The following is a 23,209-nucleotide window of genomic DNA, read 5'->3' as shown; positions in this document are numbered from 1 at the left end:
CCAACTGAATAACTTAGAAGAGATGAGCCAAATGCATTTCTTCTTGGAATTTTCCATGTTCATTGGTAATAAGGAGATTCATAAGGAAATAATAAAAAGTTCATCTATTTAAGTTGTAATCAATGGGTTCAATTTTATCCTCCAAGAAATCTTTCATCAAAACTACTAAAACGTGGGCATGAGTTGATTATAATTGTTATTTCCTCTCCCTTCCCTTTCTTTTGAATCTCCTAGTGAAACTGTGACAACAGTTGGAAATTTTGTATTTTCAGTTTGATAGTTTTCTCAAAAATATAGATTCTTCTATCGTTTGGCATAGCACAGATAATTCTCACTGTGGAACATTCTATTTGATTACAATCGACTAGTGGGCCTCTCAGAACTACAGTTTTCTCATCTACAAAATAGGATAATGATATCCATATTACGGGTAGTTATGATGATTAAGTGAAATAATGTAGGAAAAGCACAAGGCATATTTTAAGTATACAGTCAGTGTTGGTTATTAAGCATTTATAAAAAAATACCTTATTTGAAGGGCTAATGAATTTTTTTTTCTCTTTAAGGAAGAGATATAAGGAGCTTGTATTTCAATATCTATCTATCTACTAAGTCCATGAATTTCCCATTGCGCAAAGAAGTTATTTGCCGAGGATATGATGATGATTTTTCCTTTTGCAGAGCTCTGAAGGGAGGTAAGCATTCAATTCACATTACTCTCAGAATAGAATATAATGTCTTTGAGAGTGCTGTGAAAATTAAATACTTTAAAAATGTGAAGTTCCTTTTCTAATAATAATTCTTCATTTCCACCCAATGTTTTTCTTTTAGCAGGCTAAACAACATTTTACAATTATGTTATTGGATTATTATGAAGATGACACTTATTTCGGTGTGTTTGAAGAGATATTAAAATTTTTACCTTGTTTAGATTAACACTGTACGTTTACCTTTCGTTATGGCTCTTGTTTTCTAAACATTGCATTTAGTATTTCTCATAAAAACACAGCAGCTTCTTCTATGCAGTTACATTGATTCCTTCAATGTCTTTTCTTCCTCTTTCTCACCTGGAGTTAGTCACAGAATCATAAAATTTCAAAGTTTAGGACCTTAAAGATCACTTATTGCAAACCTATGAATTTTTCCATAGTAATTTTTAAGGTAGTATTTTAAATAGTTAAAAAATTCTATATATTATATTTTCACATTACTTAAAATTGGAAAGCATAAACAATTAGAAAAGTCTACCCCAGGTTAGGGAACTAAGATTCCAAAAGACAGCAGCACGCCCCCTTCCCCAAACAAAATGTTTCTAAGTGAATCAATCTCTTGCTACACAAATGAAGCTTTAAAATGTGTCTCCCAACCAACCATCTCTCCTCATCTCTAACTTGTCTGCCACCCCCAAGCCACATACAGATTGTGGAGGTGGCATTGTTATGAGTCTGGGTTCAGAGTTATAAAGACCTGAGCCAGTGTCCCAGCTGTTCTGCCGACCAGCAATGTGGCCTTGGGTGTTATTTAACTTCTCTCAACCTCACTTTCCTCCTCTGAGAAATGGGGACAAGGAAACCTATTTTATGTGGCTTTAAGGATAAAATTAGAGAATCTGTGTTTAAAAAAATTTTTAGTAGAGTGCTCAGGGTGAGAATTCAAGAATTATGGTGAGTAAGTATGCATTTTTGTTCCTGACTTTATAGTCCTGTCATTTTATAAGGGAGGAGACCAATGTCTGCAGTGGTTCAGCGATGTGCCCTTGGTCTTTTGGAGGTCTGGTAATGGAGTAGCCTCTAGAGCTGCTCTTCCACTGGACCATACTTTCTTTCTCTTTGAAAGAAATCCCTGGGAATTCTCCGGTGGCTCAGTGGTCAGCGCCCTGCACTTCCACTGCGGGTAGCGTGGGCTTGATCCCTGGTCAGGGAACCAAGTTTCCACAAGCTGCATGGCATGGCCAAAACCCACCCCCCCCACCCCCCAAAAAACACCAAAAAAGCAACAATGACAACAAAAGAGTGAAAGATATTCTCTTGGCAGATTACTGTTTATAAAGTGTCCTTTTCTCTCATACAACAGTTTTACAATTACTTAATCTCTGTGGGATTATGTTGACATTTATATGAATTTTCGAAGTCTCACTTTTTTATGATTGAAGATGTATCAGACTCAACCCAGACTGCCTGCTTCTTCCCACTTCCCCTCCTTTCCTTCCACAAACATCTGTTGAACTTAATCTGAGAAAATCATGATTTCCGGTGTGGTGATTCAAAGTCTATCGGTAGGTTCTCTTTCTTCAGGTCACCTTGTTCTGGAAAAGATAGTCATGGTAACAAATGTTACAATGAAATGTCATAAATGCTAGTAGATTATATGCTCTTAGTTTTAATTGCATAGTTATCAATTTACTGTGACAGGAGAACTTCATGAGGCTTCAGAGACTATTTTATTAGAGTCTTAAATCTAAGAACCCTAGAGAGTAAGAAAAAAGGACATTCCCTGAGATGAAACAGCATATGCAAACTTGTTTAGCCAGGAAAGAATACAGTTTATTTGGAGAGTAGCTTTTTCAAAAAAGTTTATATTTAATTATTTGGCTTACTGGGTCTTAGTAGTGGCATGTGGGATCAAGTTCCCTGACCGGGGATCAAACCCAGGGCCCCTGAATTGGAGTCTTAGCCATTGGACCACCAGGGAAGTCCCTGGAGAGTAGCTTTTTTGTAGCTCGAGCAGAATGTATTTGTGGGAAATTGGAGATGAGCCTAGAAAAGGGGCCAGGGTAGCGTAAGTCATGGGTTAAATACCAGCCTGAATCTTGTTGTTAGTGGGTAGGGGTGACCCAAGGAGATTTCCGTTTTTGCAGATAACTAGTGTCCCTGTGGAAGTGTTACCCAAGATAAGAGGCTAGGCAGGAAATTCGGGCAATCTTCACTGGGGCTCCTGTTGCAGCCAGGGGAAGTGAAAATAAGTAACAAATTGCTTTGTTCACTCTCTGAGGAGGGGCCAGCTGGTTCCTTATATGCAGTGAGAGTAGACGATCCCCTGGAGAAAGGAATGGTTACCCACTCCAGTATTCTTGCTTGGAGAATTCCATGGACAAGAGGAGCCTGGGGGGCTACAGTCCATTGGATAGCGAAGAGTCAGACACGACTGAGCACCTAACACACTGGGGTAGGACGGAGGAGTTACTTAGGTAGTTTGCCTACTCCTTTGGTGGTGTTGAGTGCAGGGGACAAAAGCAGAATACCCTGTTTTTGCTCCCAACATCCTGTTTTTGCTCCTGGCTCTTCAGAAGTGGCAGTTGGGTTTTTTGGCCTTTTTGTATCCTATTGTTCATAATTTGCCCCAACTGTGCATGCCTGCAATTATTTTTAGTCCCGTACAGTTTCTGTCTGTTTTGTTTCTAGAGGAGATATTTGTCCAGGTGTAGGTACTACAGCAAAGGTTCCCAGGTCCCAGCCTGTCTCAGAGGGAGGTGGGTTTTGGCTGAGGTAAGAAACTTGGATGGAAGGAAATGCAGCTGGGAGGCTGTGTAAGGGACCATGAGGGAGGCCCTGGGAGTAAAGAGAAGGAGACGAAACAGAGTATTTTGGGAGACAAGAGTGGTGGGACTGCTGACTGATTTGATGTGGCAGGTAAACATCAAATAAATCAAGAACTGCTCCAGGGTGTTGATTGGATGGATAGAAGTGCCATGATTGGAAATGATGTGTGTAAAAGGAAGGGACAGATTTTTAAAGAGAAAGATAGTGGGTTCTGGTTTGGCATGTTGGGCTCAACGTAATTTGGGAACATTCAGATAGAGAAACTCACTTGGCAGCTAAGTACATGGGCCTAGAGATCAGGACATTCTGATTTAAGAAGCACTGATGTTATCAACAGACCTTTGAAAATTTGCGAAACAAATGAGTAAGGAAAATACTCAATGACTTGTTGTTGTTACAAAGGTCCTACATTTTTAGGATGTGATACGTAGAGAATATGGGCAAGTGAATAAACTGTGGAAAATTCTTAAAGAGATGGGAATACCAGACCACCTGACCTGCCTCTTGAGAAATCTGTATGCAGGTCAGGAAGCAACAGTTAGAACTGGACATGGAACAACAGACTGGTTCCAAATAGGAAAAGGAGTACGTCGAGGCTGTATATTGTCACCCAGCTTATTTAACTTATATGCAGAGCACATCAAGAGAAATGCTGGGCTAGAGGAAGCACAGGCTGGAGAAATATCAATAACCTCAAATATGCAGATGATACCACCCTTATGGCAGAAAGCGAAGAGGAACTAAAGAGTCTCTTGACGAAAGTGAAAGAGGAGAGTGAAAAAGTTGGCTTAAAGCTCAACATTCAGAAAACGAAGATCATGGCATGCGGTCCCATCACTTCATGGGAAATAGATGCGGAAACAGTAGAAACAGTGGCTGACTTTATATTTCTGGGCTCCAAAATCATTGCAGATGGTGACTGCAGCCATGAAATTAAAAGACACTTACTCCTTGGAAGGAAAGTTATGACCAATCTAGACAGCATATTAAAAAGCAGAGACATTACTTTGCCAACAAAGGTCCGTCTAGTCAAGGCTATGGTTTTTCCAGTGGTCATGTATGCATGTGAGACTTGGACTATAAAGAAACCTGAGCGCTGAAGAATTGATGGTTTTGAACTGTGGTGTTGGAGAAGACTCTTGCGAGTCCCTTGGACTGCGAGGAGATACAACCAGTCCTGGGTGTTCATTGGAAGGACTGATGTTGAAGCTGAAACTCCAATACTTTGGCCACCTAATGCAAAGAGCTGACTCATTGGAAAAGACCCTGATGCTGGGAAAGATTGAGGGCAGGAGAGAAGGGGACGACAGAGGATGAGATGGTTGAATGGCATCACCGACTCAGTGGACGTGGGTTTGGGTGGACTCTGGGAGTTGGTGATGGCCAGGGAGGCTTGGTGTGCTGTGGTTCATGGGGATGCAAAGAGTTGGACATGTCTGAGCTACTGAACTGAAGATAAAAATTACACATAATCTTTCCACTTCTTACACATAAACACACACACACACATTTTCATTTCTTTCAAAAACACATTTTTGAATAAATAAGTGGATATTTCAAAGGCATTTTAAATTTCATGTCTGTTAACCCTGTTTTCGGAGAAGGCAATGGCACCCCACTCCAGTACTCTTGCCTGGAAAATCCCATGGATGGAGGAGCCTGGTGGGCTGCAGTCCATGGGGTCATGAAGAGTCGGACACGACTGAATGACTTCACTTTCACTTTTCACTTCCATGCATTGGAGAAGGAAATGGCAACCCACTCCAGTGTTCTTGCCTGGAGAATCCCAGGGACGGGGGAGCCTGGTAGGCTGCCGTCTATGGGGTCGCACAGAGTCGGACACGACTGAAGTGACTTAACAGCAGCAACCCTGTTTTCAGGATTTCGCTAGGGTTTCTGTAACAAAGTACCAAGAATTGGATGGCTTAGAACAACAGATTATGGTCTAACAGCTCTGGAAGCTAGAAGTCAGAGACCAAGGTGTTGGCAGGATTGTGCTTCCCCTGAAGCCTCTTGGTTAGGAAGGATCTGTTCCAGGCCTCCCTCCTAGCTCAGGGGGCCTGAGGAGATTCTTGCCTTGTAGATGACCATCTTTCTCCTGTGTCTCCTTGTGTGGTCTTCCCTCTATACATGTTGGTCTGCATGTACAAATTATCCCTTTTTATAAGGACACAGTCATATTCAATTAGGACTCACGTTAATTACCTCATCTTAAGTTGACCATCTGCAAAAATCCTATTTCCAAATAAGTCTGTGCTCAAGGTACTGGGGATTTGGGCTTGAATATCTGTTGGGGGGACACTTTGCAACCCATAATACCATCTGAGGCTTGGGTCCTATGTGCTGCATAGGTGCAGGGAAACCTGGACTGGACCACCAGTGAGCTACGTGGATACCTTTTGGGAAGAGCAGAGAAGGGTCTAAGCTGAGGTTCTGTCTTCCTTTTCTCTGACTCTGCCTTGTTTCTGTCTTGGCTTCTTCAAGAGGCTTCACATTAACTCCCTATAAGAGGAGAATGGGAGATATATCTTTCTTGGAAAGAAAAACAGCTGAAAAAGAGGGCTGCCCCACAGAAGAGGTTAGAGCTCCTTCTCACCTGACCTGGTAGACATTCAGGCAAATTTCCCAAACAGAAATTTGGGAGTTACTTTTTTTTTGGCTGCACCATGCAGCATGCAGATTCTTAGTTCCCTGACCAGGGATCAAACCCATGCCCCCTGCAGTGGAAGCACGGGGTCTTAACCATCAGAAGAGTCCCTTGGAAGCTACTCTTGATTTCTTCCTCAAACTGTAGTCCCATCCATCACTCTCTCTTACGAAGCTGGCAGTGTTCACTTCACAACCAGGGCCGTATACTCAGAAGGTCTTCACATTTGGGCTTTACTATTCTGGGATCGCAGTCTTGAGATTCTTAGTCATTTTATCTTTGAGTGTGTGTTTTGTACACAAAGTGTGATGGGCCAGTGGTATATGTGCCCACCTACCCCGGACAGGTTCTTGGCTTCCTGCTGTTCACTGCCCTGTTAGCACCCTGGTCCCTTCCTGGCATCCCCCATCTTGTCCCATCTGGTGGCACCTGTTACCCTCTACCCCTGGTGGAGGCCTGGAGCTGGGAGGGTCAGGGTCAGGCACAGTGTCATGCAGTGTCTGGGGTGGGGTATGGCAGTGACCACCCCACCTGGACTGGCTGCACCATGGCACTGTTTAGTGGGTGACTAGATGAGGACCAGATGGTTTCCCCTACAGCAGGTAACTTATGGAGGTATTTTATGGAGGTTGCAAAGCCTTTGAGGGTCATGTGTGGGTCTGCAGGCCTGTGGTAGAGAAAGATGCCTTATTTGGCTTCCCTGCCCTCCTCTGGAGTATGAGGCAACCAGTTGTCAGGACTACAGTTGGCACAGGTTTCCCCTACCCTCACGCCATCTCCCATCATTATGGAGCAGCCCCTGGGTGCATGCGAACTTCTATATTTACCTTGCGACTGGTGCAGGGAACATTCTCAGATTCTTCTATGCCTGGAGGACCTTCTCAACCTCCTTCTGAATTTTCTGAGTCTGGCTTGTAATAGTTTCTTCTCACCAGCTTCAGGCACCTTCTGGGCATGAGCCATGAAATACAAATTGTGAAACTTCAGTGATTCTGCCTTGGAGTTAAATGCTCTGATATTTGTGTTTACAATTGATATTATACAATATAATGAGGAATGGTAAAATTCATGCTAATAATTTAAAATTTTGTTTTATTTTGAATAGATTAAATAGCAAATTAAAACTATGGCAGTAACTGTGGTTAGCACTGCTGTGTGGTTTATTTGTAAGTTGCTAAGAGAGTAGATCCTGAAAGCTCTTATCACAAGGGAAAAAAAACTCTGGTTTTATGAGGTGATGAATTACTGTGGTAATTATTTAGTGCCATGTGTAAGTTAAGTTATTATGCTCTACACCATAAACTTATGTGCTGTGTCAATTATATCTCAGTAAAACTGAAAGAAAAAAAGATTTAAAAAGTATCATGGCAAATCTATAGGGAGAAAGAGAGACTGTGAAAGAAAGGAAAAACTTTATATTTTAGTATCTTTAATGGATGTTTCCCCAGCTTTCTAAATAAGTACCCCCTCCCACTTTCTTTCTTTTTAAAAAATATGTTTAAATGCTTATTTGGCTGTGCTGGGTCTGTTGTGGCCTGTGGAATCTAGTTCCCTGACCAGGGATCAAACCTGGGCCCCCTACACGCTAAGTCTTAGCCCGTAGACCATCAGAGAAGTCCCTGGGTCCCCATTTTCATTTTGTGCTTAGCCTTGCAAATTATGAAACTGGTCTTAGAGCCAGGTATGCAGGGACCAGGTAGTACCAAGAGCTGGAAATTCAGAAGTGACCGAAGTACAGCCCCTGTCCTCATGGAGTTTGTAGAGCAGTGGAGGAAACAAGATGGTCACCAAGTCATGAAAGAAGATAAAGATGAGAATGAAATAAGGTTCATTTCACAGTATGTGCTCTCAAGGAAAGCAGCAGGATAACTAGGTAGAGCATGATGAGGGAGGTTACCTGAGGTGGGGGTCATGAGGGGCCTTTACCTCCTGTCTCTTCACCATTATCACTGCCTCCTGGGCTCTGACTGGTCTCCCTGACTTTCAGTGTCCCCTTAAATCCAGCTACTGTACAGTCATGTGACTCAACTCTCCAAACAAAATCTGACTAATTCACACCCTTGGTTGTTTCCCCATCACCACCATTCTCTTCCCGTGGAGTCTAAGTCAATTCATGCTAACTTCTTCAATTTTACTTCTTCGCACTCCTGCTGCTTCTTTGCTTTAATGACACTGAGCCCCTTTCAGGCATACCTGTAAACTACCAGAATATTGATTTTCACCTTCCTGCCTTTGCTCCTCTTTTCCCAACCACCTGGAATATACCCCCTACCTACCTTCCCATTTTTTATGTCAGTTCAATTGTCATAATAACATTAACATCAATGAGAATATTAACAACATCATTGACAATACCATCATCATTTTTATTCACAAGATGCTCTGAGGGTTGTAGAAAGGAGTAACATTTAATGTTATAATAGATAACATTTGAATGTTAATAATATTTAATGAGACATTGTTCTGAGCACTTACATGTATTAACTTCTATAGCTCTTGTCTACAAAGAATGTCACCTGCCATATCAGTAAACAGAGGATATTGTGGCCATTAAGCCATCAGCCACTGCAGCTGCTCCCACCCCTTCCCTCTAAAGTAGACTGTGAGGGGATTGAGGATGGAGAAAACAAGATATTGGCCCATGATACTGGCCCTCAGATCTAGGGCATGTCTGAGGTACATATCAAAGGAAAGATTCGATGAGCATCTTCCCATACATAGAAAAGTGCTAAATTCATGAACCTGAGATGTCTAGATTTTCTTTAATAGAAATCTTTTGATGTTCCCACTACCTCGGTGTTTTTTTTTTTTTGCAAGAATTCCTATGTATTCTCGCTCCTCCCTTATCTCTTTGGAGCAGTCCCTCTGAGCTATCTGAGAGGCCATCTTCTGGGCTTAAGTCCTCAGTATGTCTACTGCATAAAATATAGTTCTCAACTATAGGTTGTGCATTTTTTTTAACTCGACACCCTCATAGTAATCCTATGAAATAGACATTATTATCCATTGTCATTTTGCTGAGGCACAGACAAGTTAAGTGACTTGCCCAAGGTCACATACTGAATAAGTTGAGGAGCTGGGATTCAAACTCAAGCAGGTCAGGCCGCAGAAGCATCACTCTTAATAAAAAACTATCCTGCCTTCATCCTTACTGCACTTTTCATCACACGGTGAATTTGTACTGGTTTATTTGCATGTCTGTGTTCCAGGAGACTTTAACTTTTTGATGGGAAGGATGGTATTGTACTAAGCGTGTCTCTCCTGGTGCAGAGTAGGCTTTCAGTAAATATTTGTTGAACTATTAAATTTGAATTCAATTAATCTTGAATAAAAGGTCCTAAGATGATTAAGATATGGTCACTTTACTGAATTCAAGAGCCAATTTTCTCAATGTATGAGCACCCCTAATAAGAATACCCCCAGAAGCAAATAAATAAATCCTTATTTGGGAAAAAGAAGGTATAGATGCAGACATTATCCAATCATTTGCTATTAAGGATTGTCTTTAGCCAACTCAGAGAACAGTAATCATTATAGTTTGCATTTGGCTATTTTTATTCCTTTAAAAAAGATTTTTGGGGCTTTCCTGATGGCTCAGTGGTAAAGAATCTGCCTGCCAGTGTGGGAGACACAGGTTCAGTTGTTGGTCCCAGAAGATCCCACATGTTTCAGAGCAACTAAACCCGTGCACCACAACTATTGAGTCTGTGTTCTAGAACCCATGTGCCACAAGTGCTAAGCCCGTGTGTGTGAACTCCTGAAATGTGCATGCTCTAGGGCCCGTACTCTACAGTAAGAGGAGCCACTGAACTAAGACGCCCATGCCCACAACTGGGGAGTAGTCCCCACTTACTGCAACTAGAGAAAAGCCTGTGCAGTAACGAAGACCCAGCACAGCCAAAGATAACAATAAGTAAATTCAAATTTTAAAAAAGATTTTTGGTCACTATTGCCTTTGTTAGAGATTCAAAGCATTTTTCTTTCTATCCCTGTCCTTTAAGTTCACTCCTTTGTTGTTTCTGACCGGGCCAGTGGTTTTCCCTGAATTTCTAACTGTTTCCCACAGCTTCTGCGGGGCCAGGCCCATGACTGTGCATTTCAACAGTGACTACATACCTAGGCTTCTCAGTGGTGGGGTTGAAAGGAGCTTTGATATCCTGGCTGCCTCCCAAAACTCTCCTCCACCTTTAGGAAGATTTTTCTTTATCATTTCGTGCTGAGACGCAGCAACAACAGAGATGCACACGTGTAACGTGGGATGAAGCATATTAGCACTAGCTTGTTCATCATTGATTCATTACTGAGACCAGTGGGCCTTACAAGTTTGTGTCCACTAGGGGATGAGATACAGGCTGATACTGAGAGGGGCTCAGGGTGGCAGAGGAAGCCACGGGGGAATCATAGACAGGGGATAAGATTTGTTGTTTCTCTACAATTTTGCTTGGATTACTTTTGCCAGTAGTAAAATTATAAAAGGTACATATCATACTGTGTGTGTGTGCTAAGTAGCTTCAGTCATGTCTGACTCTTTGCAACCTTATGGACTGCAGCCCACCAGGCTGTTCTGTCCATGGGATTCTCCAGGCAAGAATATTGGAGTGGGTTGCCATGCCCTTCTCCAGGGGGATCTTCTTGACCCAAGGATTGAACCTGTGTCTCTTACATCTCCTGCATGCATGTCATACTACAAAAAACCAAAATTACCTAATATTGGCCAATAACTTTTTGTATTTTGGTTGCAGAGACTGTGAACACAACAATACAATTCTCCTTCAGGGGAATACGATTTTCTAAGGTATTGTTCAAGTCGTTTTGTACTTCTTTAATGTTTTGTTGTAACAGATGTGTTAAGAATTTGAAAAAAGCAATCCACAACTTCTAAAAATATTGATTCAAGATTAAGATGTTCAAAATTTTTTTTTAACTTTTGTTGATTTTGTATATTTTGCTATTTATTCTTTCTGTAGAATATGGAAAAATAGAAAACTTACACCAAAGGAAACCTTTTCTATTTATTTTTTAATAATTTTGTTTATTTACTTTTGGCTATGCTGGGTCTTCGTTGCCGTGCAGGCTTTTCTCTGGCTGCAGCGAGCGGGGGCTACTGCCTGGTCATAGTGTGCAGGCGCCCCGTTTTGGCGGCCTCTCTTGTTGTGGAGTGTGTGCCCTAACGCAGGTTTCAGTAGTTGACACCTGTGGGCTCGGCAGTTGTGGCACACGGGCCTAACTGTTCCGTGGCATGTGGGATCTTCCTGGACCAGAGATCAAACCCATGTCTCCTGCATTGGCAGGTGGATTCTTTACCACTGTGCCACAAGGAAAGCCCAAGAAAACTCTTTAAATTTCAACACGTGTTGCTAAAAGTAATGCAAATGCTCACTGTTAATATGATGAGTGATCTTTGGGGGAAAGCATTGTTGTGACCATTGTGTGTAACTCAGTAACTGCCGCCATGAGTAATAATGATGGGCAATGTTAGATATTTGCATTAGAAGTGCAATGAAACTTTGTACATTTCACTTTTGGTTAACTATTTTAAAATGAACATTAATAATACATATTCTTTACCTATTTTGTTTCAAATTATCAATATTTCTAATGTTTGAAAATTTCATAGGCTAGTCCAGAAAACTGAGAAAGTATTAAGTAGCTTTCTGCTAGTAAGACAAAATTCTTATAAAAGTCTTACAAGATAGAAGCATCTAACATTTTATATTACTTGTATTTCATTTTAGGGACAATACAACTGTATTACAGAAGCCATCGAGGGGAACACTGAAGAAAAGCTCTTTTGCTTGAACTTTACTATCATACATTACCCTGATTTCAATTAGAATAAATCAAGTATTTGCTTTTATTTTTCAAAAGTTTTGTTCTTCACTTAAAATATTTTTTACACTGTATATTTGTTTGCTAGGTCTGCCATAGCAAATACCACAGACTAGCTGGCCTAAACAAGATTTATTTTGTTCTGGAGGCTATAAATCTGAGATCCAATTGTCAGCAGATTGGGTTCCTTTTGAGGCCTGTCTCCTTGGCCTGTAGATGGCCTTCATCTCCCTATGTCCTCACATCATCTTCCCTCTGGACATGTGACCCTAATCTCTTATAAGGACACCAGTCATTGGTTTAGGGCCTACCTGAGTGACATCATTTTACCTTACTTGTCTCTAAATCTAGTCACCTTCAGAGGTACTGGGGTTAGGACTTCAGCTTGTGAATTATGAGAATTCACAATTCAGCCTGTATCACACAGGTAATAAATATAATCTCTCCAGTTGCTCGACTTCTCTCCAATTTCTGCATCTGCTTTGGTACAAGTTGCCAGCATTGGTTGACTGGACTCCTCTGCTGCCTCCTGACTGACCACCCTACACCTGGTCAGGTACCTCAGGTAAGTTATCCTTCACACAGGCAGTTTCAATAATACTTTCACAATACAGCTCATGGCGCACACGGAAGAAAACAGAAACAAGCCCCTCCTAAACGGGTCTTTTGATCCCGTTTGGGCTAAAGCTGGACTCTTTTGGAGCGTCTGCTAGTCCCTCCCCCGCTTTTCCCTCCCCAGCCCCTTTTCCCACCACCCTTCCCTTGCTCTCTGTGTTCGAGAATGTGCCATACTCCCTCCTACTCCAGAGCCTTCACCCACACAGTTCCCTCTGCTTCAGTTACATGCATGCACCCTACTTGACCCTTATCCCTTATCAGTAATAGGTGTGGATCTTCATTGGCTCAGATGCTACTTTCTCAGGGAATTCTCATCAGGTAGCATGCAGCACACCTATTACACTTTTGATACTGGACAGGGGCAGTCCTGAGTAAAACTGTACAGAAACTGTGTCACGTGGAGCCAGGCTTTGAATCTCCTGTGGCTTTCTTGGTCCCCCAGATCCCTTTCCTCCACCCACCTTTACCTCATCCAGGCAGGGGCCGGCTTACTTTGTGATAACGCTTTTGTTGACCTAGGTTACTTCCTCCAGTTCTTAACACTCTTTTTGTCATCACAGGCAGGGTAGTCAGCTCAGTTTTGCTTACCACTCTTGACTAGCACCTAGCATAGTACTTAAGCTTGAATTTGCTCTGAATCCATATTTGTTGAATGGTTAAACAAACATTTTCTTCTTATAAAATATTCAAATAATACATTATCTGTAGAACAGTATTCACGCACTCATTTAACGAAAATTTATTGAGCACCTGCTATATGTCAGGCTGGATGCTGGGGTACAGCATTTAACAACCCAGGTAAGAAATATTCCAGTCTTATTGAGTTTATATTTTTGTGGAAAGAGACTGGCAACTAAGTTACTTTAGAAGCAAACACAGTGTGCTAAGCGCCGTAAACAACAATAAAGCAGGGAAGAGGGTAGGGATGGAGGTGGGGAGGTGATATGGTTTTACTTTCAGATAGGGTGGTCAGGAAAGGCCCCACCAAGAAGATGATATTTGAAAGAGATGAGGGAGCAGCCCATGTGGCTTTTTAGAAGTAAAGGCTTTGTAGTTGAGAGAAAGCTGATTTCAAGGGCCCAGAGTTGGAGTGTGTTCTTCCTTGAGGAGGAACAGGGAGCTGTTCACATGAAGGGCATGTGGCGAGATGCCGTTAGAGAGGTGTGTGTATTGGGGGTGGTAGGCATGTGCTGTGGAGTTTGATGGGCCATTCTTAGGACTTTGACTGTTGCTCTGAATGAGATGGAAAGTTCCTGGAGGTTTCTTTGAGAGAGAATGACATTGGCTCACATTTTAAAAAGGCAGCTGTCTACTTAGATGTGGGAAAAAACAGGGAGCTTCTTGCGACCATCTAAGTAGGGAAGGAAGGAGGAGGAAGTTGAGAGGATTTTGAGTAATCCATGTGAAAGGTGATGGAGGAAGTGGTGATAAATGATCTAAGCTGGATATATTCTGAAAGTTGAGACAACTCCAAAAATACTTCTGCTGATGAGTTGGATGGTAGAGTATGAAACAAAGAGAGGAGTCAGGGATGATTCCAAATGGAAGGATAGAGTTGCCATTACTTGAGATGGGGAAGTCAGGGAGGAGCATGTTTTAGGGGAGAAAAATCAAGAACTTTGTTTTGGACACTTTGAGATACCTATTAATCCAAGTGGAGACTTTGGGAAGGCAGTGGATAAATGAATTTGAAGTTCAGGAGAGAGTTGGAGATGGAGATGGACATTTGGAAGTTGCCAACATGTAGAGAGAAGGGTTGACAGAGAAAATAAGAGGTCCAAGGATTGAGCCTTGGGATTCTCTCTCATCGGGGGTGGGGGTGAGAGGTTTAGGAGAAGTCAGCAGAAGAGAGGGAGTGGCCATGGAAGTAAGAGAAAACCTGGAATGCTAGCCTGTTGGAAGTCAGGTGAAGAAGCTCTTTCAATGATTTTGATCTGCTCATCTGTTAAATAAGATGAAGACTGAGTGCTGACTTTTGGATTTTGCAATGTGGGGGTCTGTGATTTGATAATATCACCAATAGAGGGTCCCCAAACATTGATTCCAATCTTGTGCCATTCAAATCTGGGGGTCATTATTAAGCTCTTTCTCTCTCTCTCCTTTTTTTTTTTTTGCCTTTTCATACTGTTAAAACTCAACATTCAAAAATCTAAGATCATGGCATCTGGTCCCATCACCTCATGGCAAATAGATGGGGAAACAATGGAAACAGTGACAGACATTGTTTGTTTGGGCTCCAAAATCACTGCAGATGGTGACTACAGCCATGAAATTAAAAGACGCTTGCTCCTTGGAAGAAAAGCTATGACCAACCTAGACAGCATATTAAAAAGCAGAGACATTACTTTGCTGACAAAGGTCTGTCTAAGTCAAAGCTATGGTTTTTCCAGTGGTCATGTATGGATGTGAGAGTTGGACTATAAAGAAAGCTGAGCCCTGAAGAATTGATGCTTTTGAATTGTGGTGTTGGAGAAGACTCTTGAGACTCCCTTGGACTGCAAGGAAATCCAGTGAGTCCATCCTAAAGGAAATCAGTCCTGAATATTCATTGGAAGGACTGACGCTGAAGCTGAAGCTGCAATACTTTGGCCACCTGATGCAAAGAACTGACTCACTGGAAAAGACCCTGATGCTGGGAAATATTGAAGGCAGGAGGAGAAGGGGATGACAGAGGATGAGATAGTTGGATGGCATTGGTTGGTCGGACTCATACCTGACTTGTTGGACATGAGTTTGAGCAAGCTCCGGGAGTTGGTGATGGATAGGGAAGCCTGGTGTGCTGCAGTCCATGGCATCGCAAAGAGTCGGACATGACTGAGGGACTGAACTGAACTGATTATGCTCTCTGTGGTGCCCTGTGTAATCCCCACTCACCAAGGTTTGAGGTAGGAGGGCAGGTCTTTACCCACCTCTTATTTCATCCCTTAAGGGGAGGGGCTTGGGGATGAGGGTCACAGCATAGCTTCCTCTAAAAACACTTCCACAAATCTTCCCCTTTAAGATCCTTCCTTGCCAGAAAGATCCCTTGACCTTTTTAATACTTGAGGTAAATTCTTTATATGCTTGATGTAAATATTTTTTATGTACTTCATGTGTGATAGCTCTTTCTGTAACTGTTGAACTCTTGAGAGGATTCCAGAGCTGCAAAATCGGTGATCAGATATTCCCTACTCCCTGATGCTGCCTGGTGTATGCTGTAGTCCTGGCTCCATGGATCCTGATTTGCTAGATCAGCTAGTGTGGGGTGATCTCCAGGGAATTATCGGTCCATTTGGGCACTTGACTGAAGTTGGCTCAGTGAGACTACAGGGAAGAACTAGAATTCCTCGTCTGTCTCAGTGGATATAAGCCAGAAGGATGTTGCCTCCATTTGTGCTGACAGTCATCTGATGACCATAAGGGGAACCTGACTTTGGATGAAGCCAATACTTTGGACAGAGGAATAGAGAGTTAGAAAGCACCTGAAACTCTGCAGACACTTGAGTCATTGGATTAACTAAGCCAGACCCAGCCTACCTCTGAACAGTCCTGCTATTGGTTTAGTGGGTTGGAATCAGAACTCTATTACTTGCAGCTGAAAGCATTCTAGTTAATTTATAGCTACATGGTCTGACTCATCCTGGAAGTCAGCCTAATTTCAGATTTTATCCCTCCCTTTGTTCCCTTCTGGCTTTCTCCATTGTTTTATTTTTAAAATTTTATTTTTAGAATTAATTTTTAAAAACTGAGGTGGCATTGACTTATAACATTATGTATTTCATGTGTTCAACATTATATGTCTACTTCTGTATACCCTACAGTCTGCTCTTAACCAAAGGTTTAGTTTCCATCTGTGTGAATATGGATAACCTCTTTTACCATTTCACCCTCCCCACCTCTCCCCTTCTGGTAACCACTACTCTGTTCTCTGTATCTACAGTTTGTTTTCGTTTTTCTTATGGCTTTAATCCTTCCATTGCTGACACTGTGTGGCAACTTACCTATTATGCATACTGGGCACAATGCCTAGGCTTTCAAAAATGTTTTAAAATTTTAATTTCCCTTAAAATAAGAATTTTAAAAATGGGTATAATAACAATGAATATATAATAATGAATCTAGTCCAGGTTATATTCATCTTTATGCCAAGGCAGTTTTAAAATATACTTTTTAATATATGTATTTTTTATGCAGAATGGGGGCCTGTGAAAACAAAAGCGGTAGGATCCAGGGAAGTCATAATGTGGCTCTGGTGTGTGGTTACTACATTCTCTGTTTTGGGGACTTTTGCTAATAGAAGGTTGCTAGGTGAATAGACTTCTTCAGTATTTAGTTAATGCCTCCTGTTTTCCAGGCACTGTGCTTGGCTTTAAAGATATACATGGAAACAAAGCAAATAAGAACGGTTCTTCTCTTCACAGTTTTTGATCTAGTAGGAAAATCTTACAACAGAACAAGTGACTATTGTAAAATATGATGCGGGGGTCATTGCTGGAGGGGAAGTATAGTGTGATAGGGCAAGAAACAAGAGGAGAACTGAATCTAGTCTGCTGCTAAGTCGCTTCAGTTGTGTCCGACTCTGTGCGACCCCAGAGATGGCAGCCCACCAGGCTCCCCCGTCCCTGGGATTCTCCAGGCAAGAACACTGGAGTGGGTTGCCATTTCCTTCTCCAATGCATGAAACTGAAAAGTGAAAGTGAAGTTGCTCAGTCGTGTCCAACTCTTCATGACCCTCTGGACTGCAGCCCACCAGGCTCCTCTGTCCATGGGATTTTCAAGGCAAGAGTATTGGAGTGGGTTGCCATTGCCTTGTCTAGGGGATAGGAAAAGGTCTCCTGGAGGCAGTGACTTGGAGGCTGAGAGTTGGAAGTTGAGTTTGAAATTAAAGTTCTATATTCCAGGCATAGGAAAGAGAAGTGACAGGTTTAGAAGTGAGGGAGGTTCAGCATATTCAAGATGTTGAGAATGTTTAATGATATGACCAGCCAATAGTTCCTGATGTTTATCATGCCAGATGGTGGCCACTTTTATAGACATTTTGCAAGTAAAAAAGCATTAATCCTCACAGCAATCTAAGAGATAGATATTAGTATTATCCCCATTTTACAGATGGGACATATAGAGAAGCAGCACAGAAATTAATGTAACTTAGGCAAGGTTGTATACCTAGTAAGTGGCAGAACTGGGGTTGGGTCCTGACAGTCTGGCTCCAGGTTTAGGTTTCTCATCTTCTTTTCAGGTGCAGCTGGGAGGTAGAAGGTAAAAAAGAGAATTGGTGGAGGTGAGGCAGGAGACAGCACTGCACTGCTGTGCTGTCGTACTCCTGACCCCCATGCCTGCTCCTTCATGACCTCCATGTTTGTCTCACCACATCCATCACATCTTCTCTCCCAGGCCATTGCAATCACCCTCTTAACTGACATCTACTATTCTACTCTTGTCTCTCATTCCCCAAACCCTCCAGTGGACCATCTAGTCATCCTTCGAATGAAACCCTTCCATATGGACCATAAGACCCGACATCTTCTTGTCTCCAAGTCCACCCTTCCAACTTCACGGCCTACTTCTCTTGGCATCTTTCATTTGATTCTGGCCGCGTGATTTCCTTCCTTTTCCTCCAAAATGTTTAACACATTTAAATCTCAGATCTTTTCAATCATCCTCCCTTGAGCATGGAATGTCTACCAGATAGTCACATAATGTATTCATTTTTTTCATTCAATTTTCTGCTCAAATTTAACTTCTTCAGAGATGCTTTCCCTGATCAGTCCATATAATATTGAACTCACTTTCTGCTACCTTCTCTAGATTACACAGCATATAATATCTATTTACTAGTTTATCATCTGATTCTGCCGCTAAAGTATACTCACTGAGGGCAGGAGTTTTGTTTTGGTTATTGTTCTATGCTCTGGGCTTATAGAACCTAATAACGCAGGAGCAATTCTATCTTGCTTCATTCTCTCTTTGCTAGGCTAAGACAGACACAGAAGGTATCAGATAGGAAGCAGCATCTTTCAAGCTCTATGAAAGTCACATGCTAATAACTGTGCAGCTGACAACTAGGAGCCTGAGTTTCTGATACTGTTATGGAGTTGGATGTCATAGCAGCTCTAGACTGCCCACTCCTGTCTTCTGGTTTTGAAGACCTTAGTTGGGTTCCTCTTACACGTAGCCAGGCTTCCCTGGTGGCTCAGCTGGTAAAGAATCTGCCTGCAATGCAGGAAACCTGGGTTGGGAAGATCCCCTGGAGAAGGGAATGGCTACTTCACTCTAGTATTCTGGCCTGGAGAATTCCATGGCCATGGAATAGTCCATGGGGTCACAAAGTGGACACAACTGAATGACTTTCACTTTCACTTACATGTAACCCAAACCCAAACACAGTCTTAACATATGCAGCAACTGCTTATTATAAGGGCATAAGGAGAAGAATTCAAAGACCACTGAGTTTTCAAGTTTGTGTGATGAGGGAGAATCACAGTGCCCCAAACATAAATAGGACCATCTAAGAGAGGAGCTAACTTTAATGGACTAGTAAGGGATAATATATATAAAATCCCTTACTGGTCCATTGCATATTTATTTTAAATATAAATATATATATAAAATCATTAGGTGTCTTTCAGTTTGAGTTATGGATGCTGGGGAGTCACCTTGATTTTACTGACAGCTCATTTACAAACCTCTCTTGCAGCATGGATGATAACTTTGAAGAGAAATGTCCAGCTAATTGGATTGTAATGTCTTGGTAAGAACACCATGTTCTGGGAGCACAATTCTTTGTTTTACAGGTGAAATAACCCTTCAATTTCTTCAGTAAATCAGACTTCATCAATGCTAGTTGGGATCCAAGATTGGCTCCTTGGGCAAAGACCCTATGTAACAGTGAGTTTAGTCAGATAGAAGCTTATTTGTCTCTCATCTAGGACCAGTGTGGCACCCTGACGACCCAGGAACCATCCAGCTGGCCCTGGATGGTCAGAATGGTCCAAACAACTCTTCACTATATCTGTCAACCAGATAGCACCTTTCTACTAGCAATGCCATTTAAAAGAAAATTTTGTAAGGTCATCAGACATCACTTTTTTTGCTTATCACTGCTATTTCATTGCTCATAAAAAGTAAATGACTTGTAAGAACATTGCTTAGATATTGACTTTTTATTCTTTCTCTTGGAGTCATTTTAGGATTTTCAGTATAATTGTCCTTTGAATTTCTTCATTGTGTTTTATACTATCCTAACTGGCTTAGTCGGAGAAGGCAATGGCACCCCACTCCAGTACTCCTGCCTGGAAAATCCCATGGACAGAGGAGCCTGGTAGGCTGCAGTCCATGGGGTCGCTAAGAGTCGGGCACGACTGAGCGACTTCACTTTTACTTTTCACTTTCATGCATTGGAGAAGGAAATGGCAACCCACTCCAGTGTTCTTGCCTGGAGAATCCCAGGGATGGGGGAGCCTGGTGGGCTGCCATCTATGGGGTCACACAGAGTCGGACATGACTGAAGTGACTTAGCAGCAGTAGCAGCAGCAACTGGCTTAGCTGGACTTCGCAGGTGGCTTAGTGGTAAGGAATCCACCTGCCAATGCAGGAGAGGCAGGTTTGATCCCTGGGTTGGGAAGATCCACGGGAGAAGGAAATGGCAACCTATTCAAATATTCTTGCCTGGGAAATCTCATGGACAGAGGAGCCTGGTAGGCTACAGTTCATGGAGTCACAAAAGAGTTGGACACAACTTAGCTACTACACAACAATAAACTGGCTTAGTTCGTCTCAGATTTCAATTTGTCCCATATGTCCCATGATTAATAAAAGTTTATGAGGCTGAACTTTTCCCTGCATTTGAACTATTTTATGAGCTCATATTTCTCCTACTAATCTTCTCCCTTGCCCCCTTCAACTGATTGGTTTCACTTTCCAATGAATTCCTCAATTGAGTTTTATAAGAATTATTCCTGGAGATTTCCATGTTGCCTGTGAAAGTAAATTTCATTTGTAAAGTTATAAAGTAATCTGCAGCTATTACATTGTGCTAGCTTTCTGAAGTTATTTTAAAAGATGCTCTTGGTTCTTCTTAATTTTCATCTCTTCTCCAGTGCATAAATGTAATTGTTTTTAGAAACTTCTTCTTGATCTACAAACATAATTCAAGGAAATACTGAAAATGACAATTCTTTTATTAATTTATGACAGCATCGTAACTTTTATGGTGTTGTCTTAAAAAATAATCACAACCTAAAATTTGAGAGATATGTTTTATTTGGTGGGAATTTTTAGGACTTTAAGTGTGGGGGACTTAAAATCCTAAAAGCATCTCAAGTAACCCTGAGTGAAATGCTCAGAGGAGGTGAGGGGAGGAGCCAGGTTATATGGAAGTTTTGCAACAAAGGGCAAGTAATCTGAACATTGAAAGATTATTGTTAATTAAAGAAAACCATATATTCCAGGGATTCCCTGATGGCTCAGATGGTAAAGAATCTGCCTGCAGTGTGGGAGATCAGGGTTCGATCCCTGGGTCGGGAAGATCCCCTGAAGAAGGAAATGGCAACCCACTCCAATATTCTTGCTGGAAAATCCCATGGACAGGCGAGCCTGCTAAGCCACAGTCCACGAGGTTGCAAAGAGTTGGACACGTTGAGCAACTTCACTTTCATTTCATTTCATATATCCCAGTTTAAAAAATGTAGCGCTTTTCTAAGTATGGGAAGAGGCAGGCTTCTGGGGTTACCAAAATCATTTCTTTCATATGCATTTCAACCATCCTGGGGCCGGTATCCTGTGCTCCCTTTGGAACTCCCTTGGGTTCACTGTTGGGAGTGGCTGCAATCTGATGGCTGTTAGACTGCAGGTATTTTTCTCCTTCCTGAGTGCTCTTAGGCTCATATTGGAGGGCTGAAATCGCTGCTGACTCTGACATTCTTATTTACTGATACGGCAGGAAATATTTCATTTCTCAATGGAAAGTCCCACAGTTTGTGGAAGTAACCTTTCCCTCACTGTTGATTTCCTTTAGGATTAAGAAAAGACCATGATCATAATGGTTAATTTGTATGGCCCTGGGCACCTGAGGTTAGGAGATTTACATGGATTGCTCTGCTTCATTTCAAACGAGCCAGAAGGCCCAGGTTAACAAAAGCCAGGAGAGGCTTAGACGGTGCTCACCCTATGCAGGGTTGATTTCTTGAGGTAGGTCAGAAGATTCAGGTCAGTCTCACAAGTCCTCCTGCAGAGCCGCATTAATGTAAACCTCTCCTGATATTACTTTAAGATGAGCCTAGTTAGAAGGTTTTAGATGACCTATTTGCTGTATTTAATTTAAATTGTTCTTCATAAGGAATTGTCAAATTTCAAAAAACAACAGGTGGAATGTTCTGTGAAGCAATTCTATAATTGAAAGATATTAATTCTTATTACAGTTAGAATTTCTCTTTAGAGTAAAAAAACAACAAAAAAAGTAAGCCTCTTTATTGCAAAATAGTGTGTATCATTGTAACATAGTTCATAAATGCAAAAAGCAAGTGAAATTTCTCTTTTCATTTCTTTCTCTTCACTGCTTCCCCAAAACCATTTTTACAGTTTAGTGGGTCACATTTTAGACTTTAGTTTTATATGTATATTACTCTATGCAAACTATTTTTATATTGTTGTTCAGTTGCTAAGTCGTGTCCTACTCTTTGTGACCCTATGCACTGCAGCATGCCAGGCTTCCCTGTCCTTCTCTTTTCTCGTGGAGTTTGCTCAAATTCATGTCCATTGCATCAGTGATGCTATCTAACCATCTCATCCTCTGTCATCCTTGTCTCCTCCTGCCCTCAATCTTTCTCAGCATCAGGGTCTTTTCCAGTGAGTCAGCTCTTCGCATCAGGTGGCCAAAGTTTTGGAGCTTCAACTTCAGCATCAGTCCTTCCAATGAATATTCAGGCTTATATACATTTATATATATGTGTGTGTACAAACATGCAGGCTTCCCTTGTGGCTCAGCTGGTAAAGAATCCGCCTGCAATGCAGGATATCTGGGTTCAATCCTTGGGTTGGGAAGATCCCCTGGAGAAGGGAAAGGCTACCTACTCCAGTATTCTGACCTATAGAATTCCATGGACTGTGTAGTCCATGGGGTCACAAATAGGCACAACTGAGCAACTTTCACTATATAAACATGCACATTTTAAAATATGAAATTACTTACATATGTTTTTTAATTTGAATCTGGGAAATATTTCCAAGTCAGTATATATAGAGAGCTACCTCATTATTTTTAATGGTTGAATAAGTTTCTATTGTTTGGATGTACCATAATTTAGCTACCCATTTCCCTAGAGATTCAATAGTATAGGATATAGCATAGATGTAGAACATAGTGGTAAACCCTAAACAAATTCTTATCTCATTTAATTCTCACAAAATCCCAAGAGGTAGATTGTCTTTATTTTATAGGTGAGGAAACTGTGTTTAGTGAAGTTAAGTAACTTGCCTAGGGTTGCACAGTAGATGGAAGATCTAGGATTTAATCTCTGTATTGTAAATCTCCCAAATCTGTGAGGTGTTGCCTATCATTTTGGTAGGTTTATGAATATTTTAGATTTTTTTTGTTTTT

At 41.6% G+C, this 23,209-nt stretch overlaps 1 protein-coding gene across 3 annotated transcripts in view; it reads left to right on the top strand.

The window, feature by feature from the left end:
- LY96 (lymphocyte antigen 96) overlaps positions 1 to 12,053 on the top strand; it is a 33,373-nt gene extending 21,320 nt beyond the window's left edge. For all 3 annotated transcript variants that reach the window (XM_086336457.1, XM_086336458.1, XM_086336459.1), the window contains 3 exons: positions 567 to 695; positions 10,929 to 10,981; positions 11,922 to 12,053. In XM_086336457.1, the coding sequence (XP_086192583.1) occupies positions 567 to 695; positions 10,929 to 10,981; positions 11,922 to 12,020 (281 nt within the window). In that variant the 3' untranslated portion in view covers positions 12,021 to 12,053. The remainder of the gene's footprint in view (positions 1 to 566; positions 696 to 10,928; positions 10,982 to 11,921) is intronic.
- Positions 12,054 to 23,209: the final 11,156 nt, after the last annotated feature.

The sequence above is a fragment of the Bos grunniens genome, chromosome 14, assembly GCF_055505025.1.
Source record: "Bos grunniens cultivar Pamir isolate PY7600 chromosome 14, Bosgru_T2T1.0, whole genome shotgun sequence".
Classification (NCBI taxonomy): domain Eukaryota; kingdom Metazoa; phylum Chordata; class Mammalia; order Artiodactyla; family Bovidae; genus Bos; species Bos grunniens.
The sequence above is the reverse complement of the archived record's forward strand: the minus strand, read 5'-3'. Positions and strand labels throughout refer to the sequence as shown.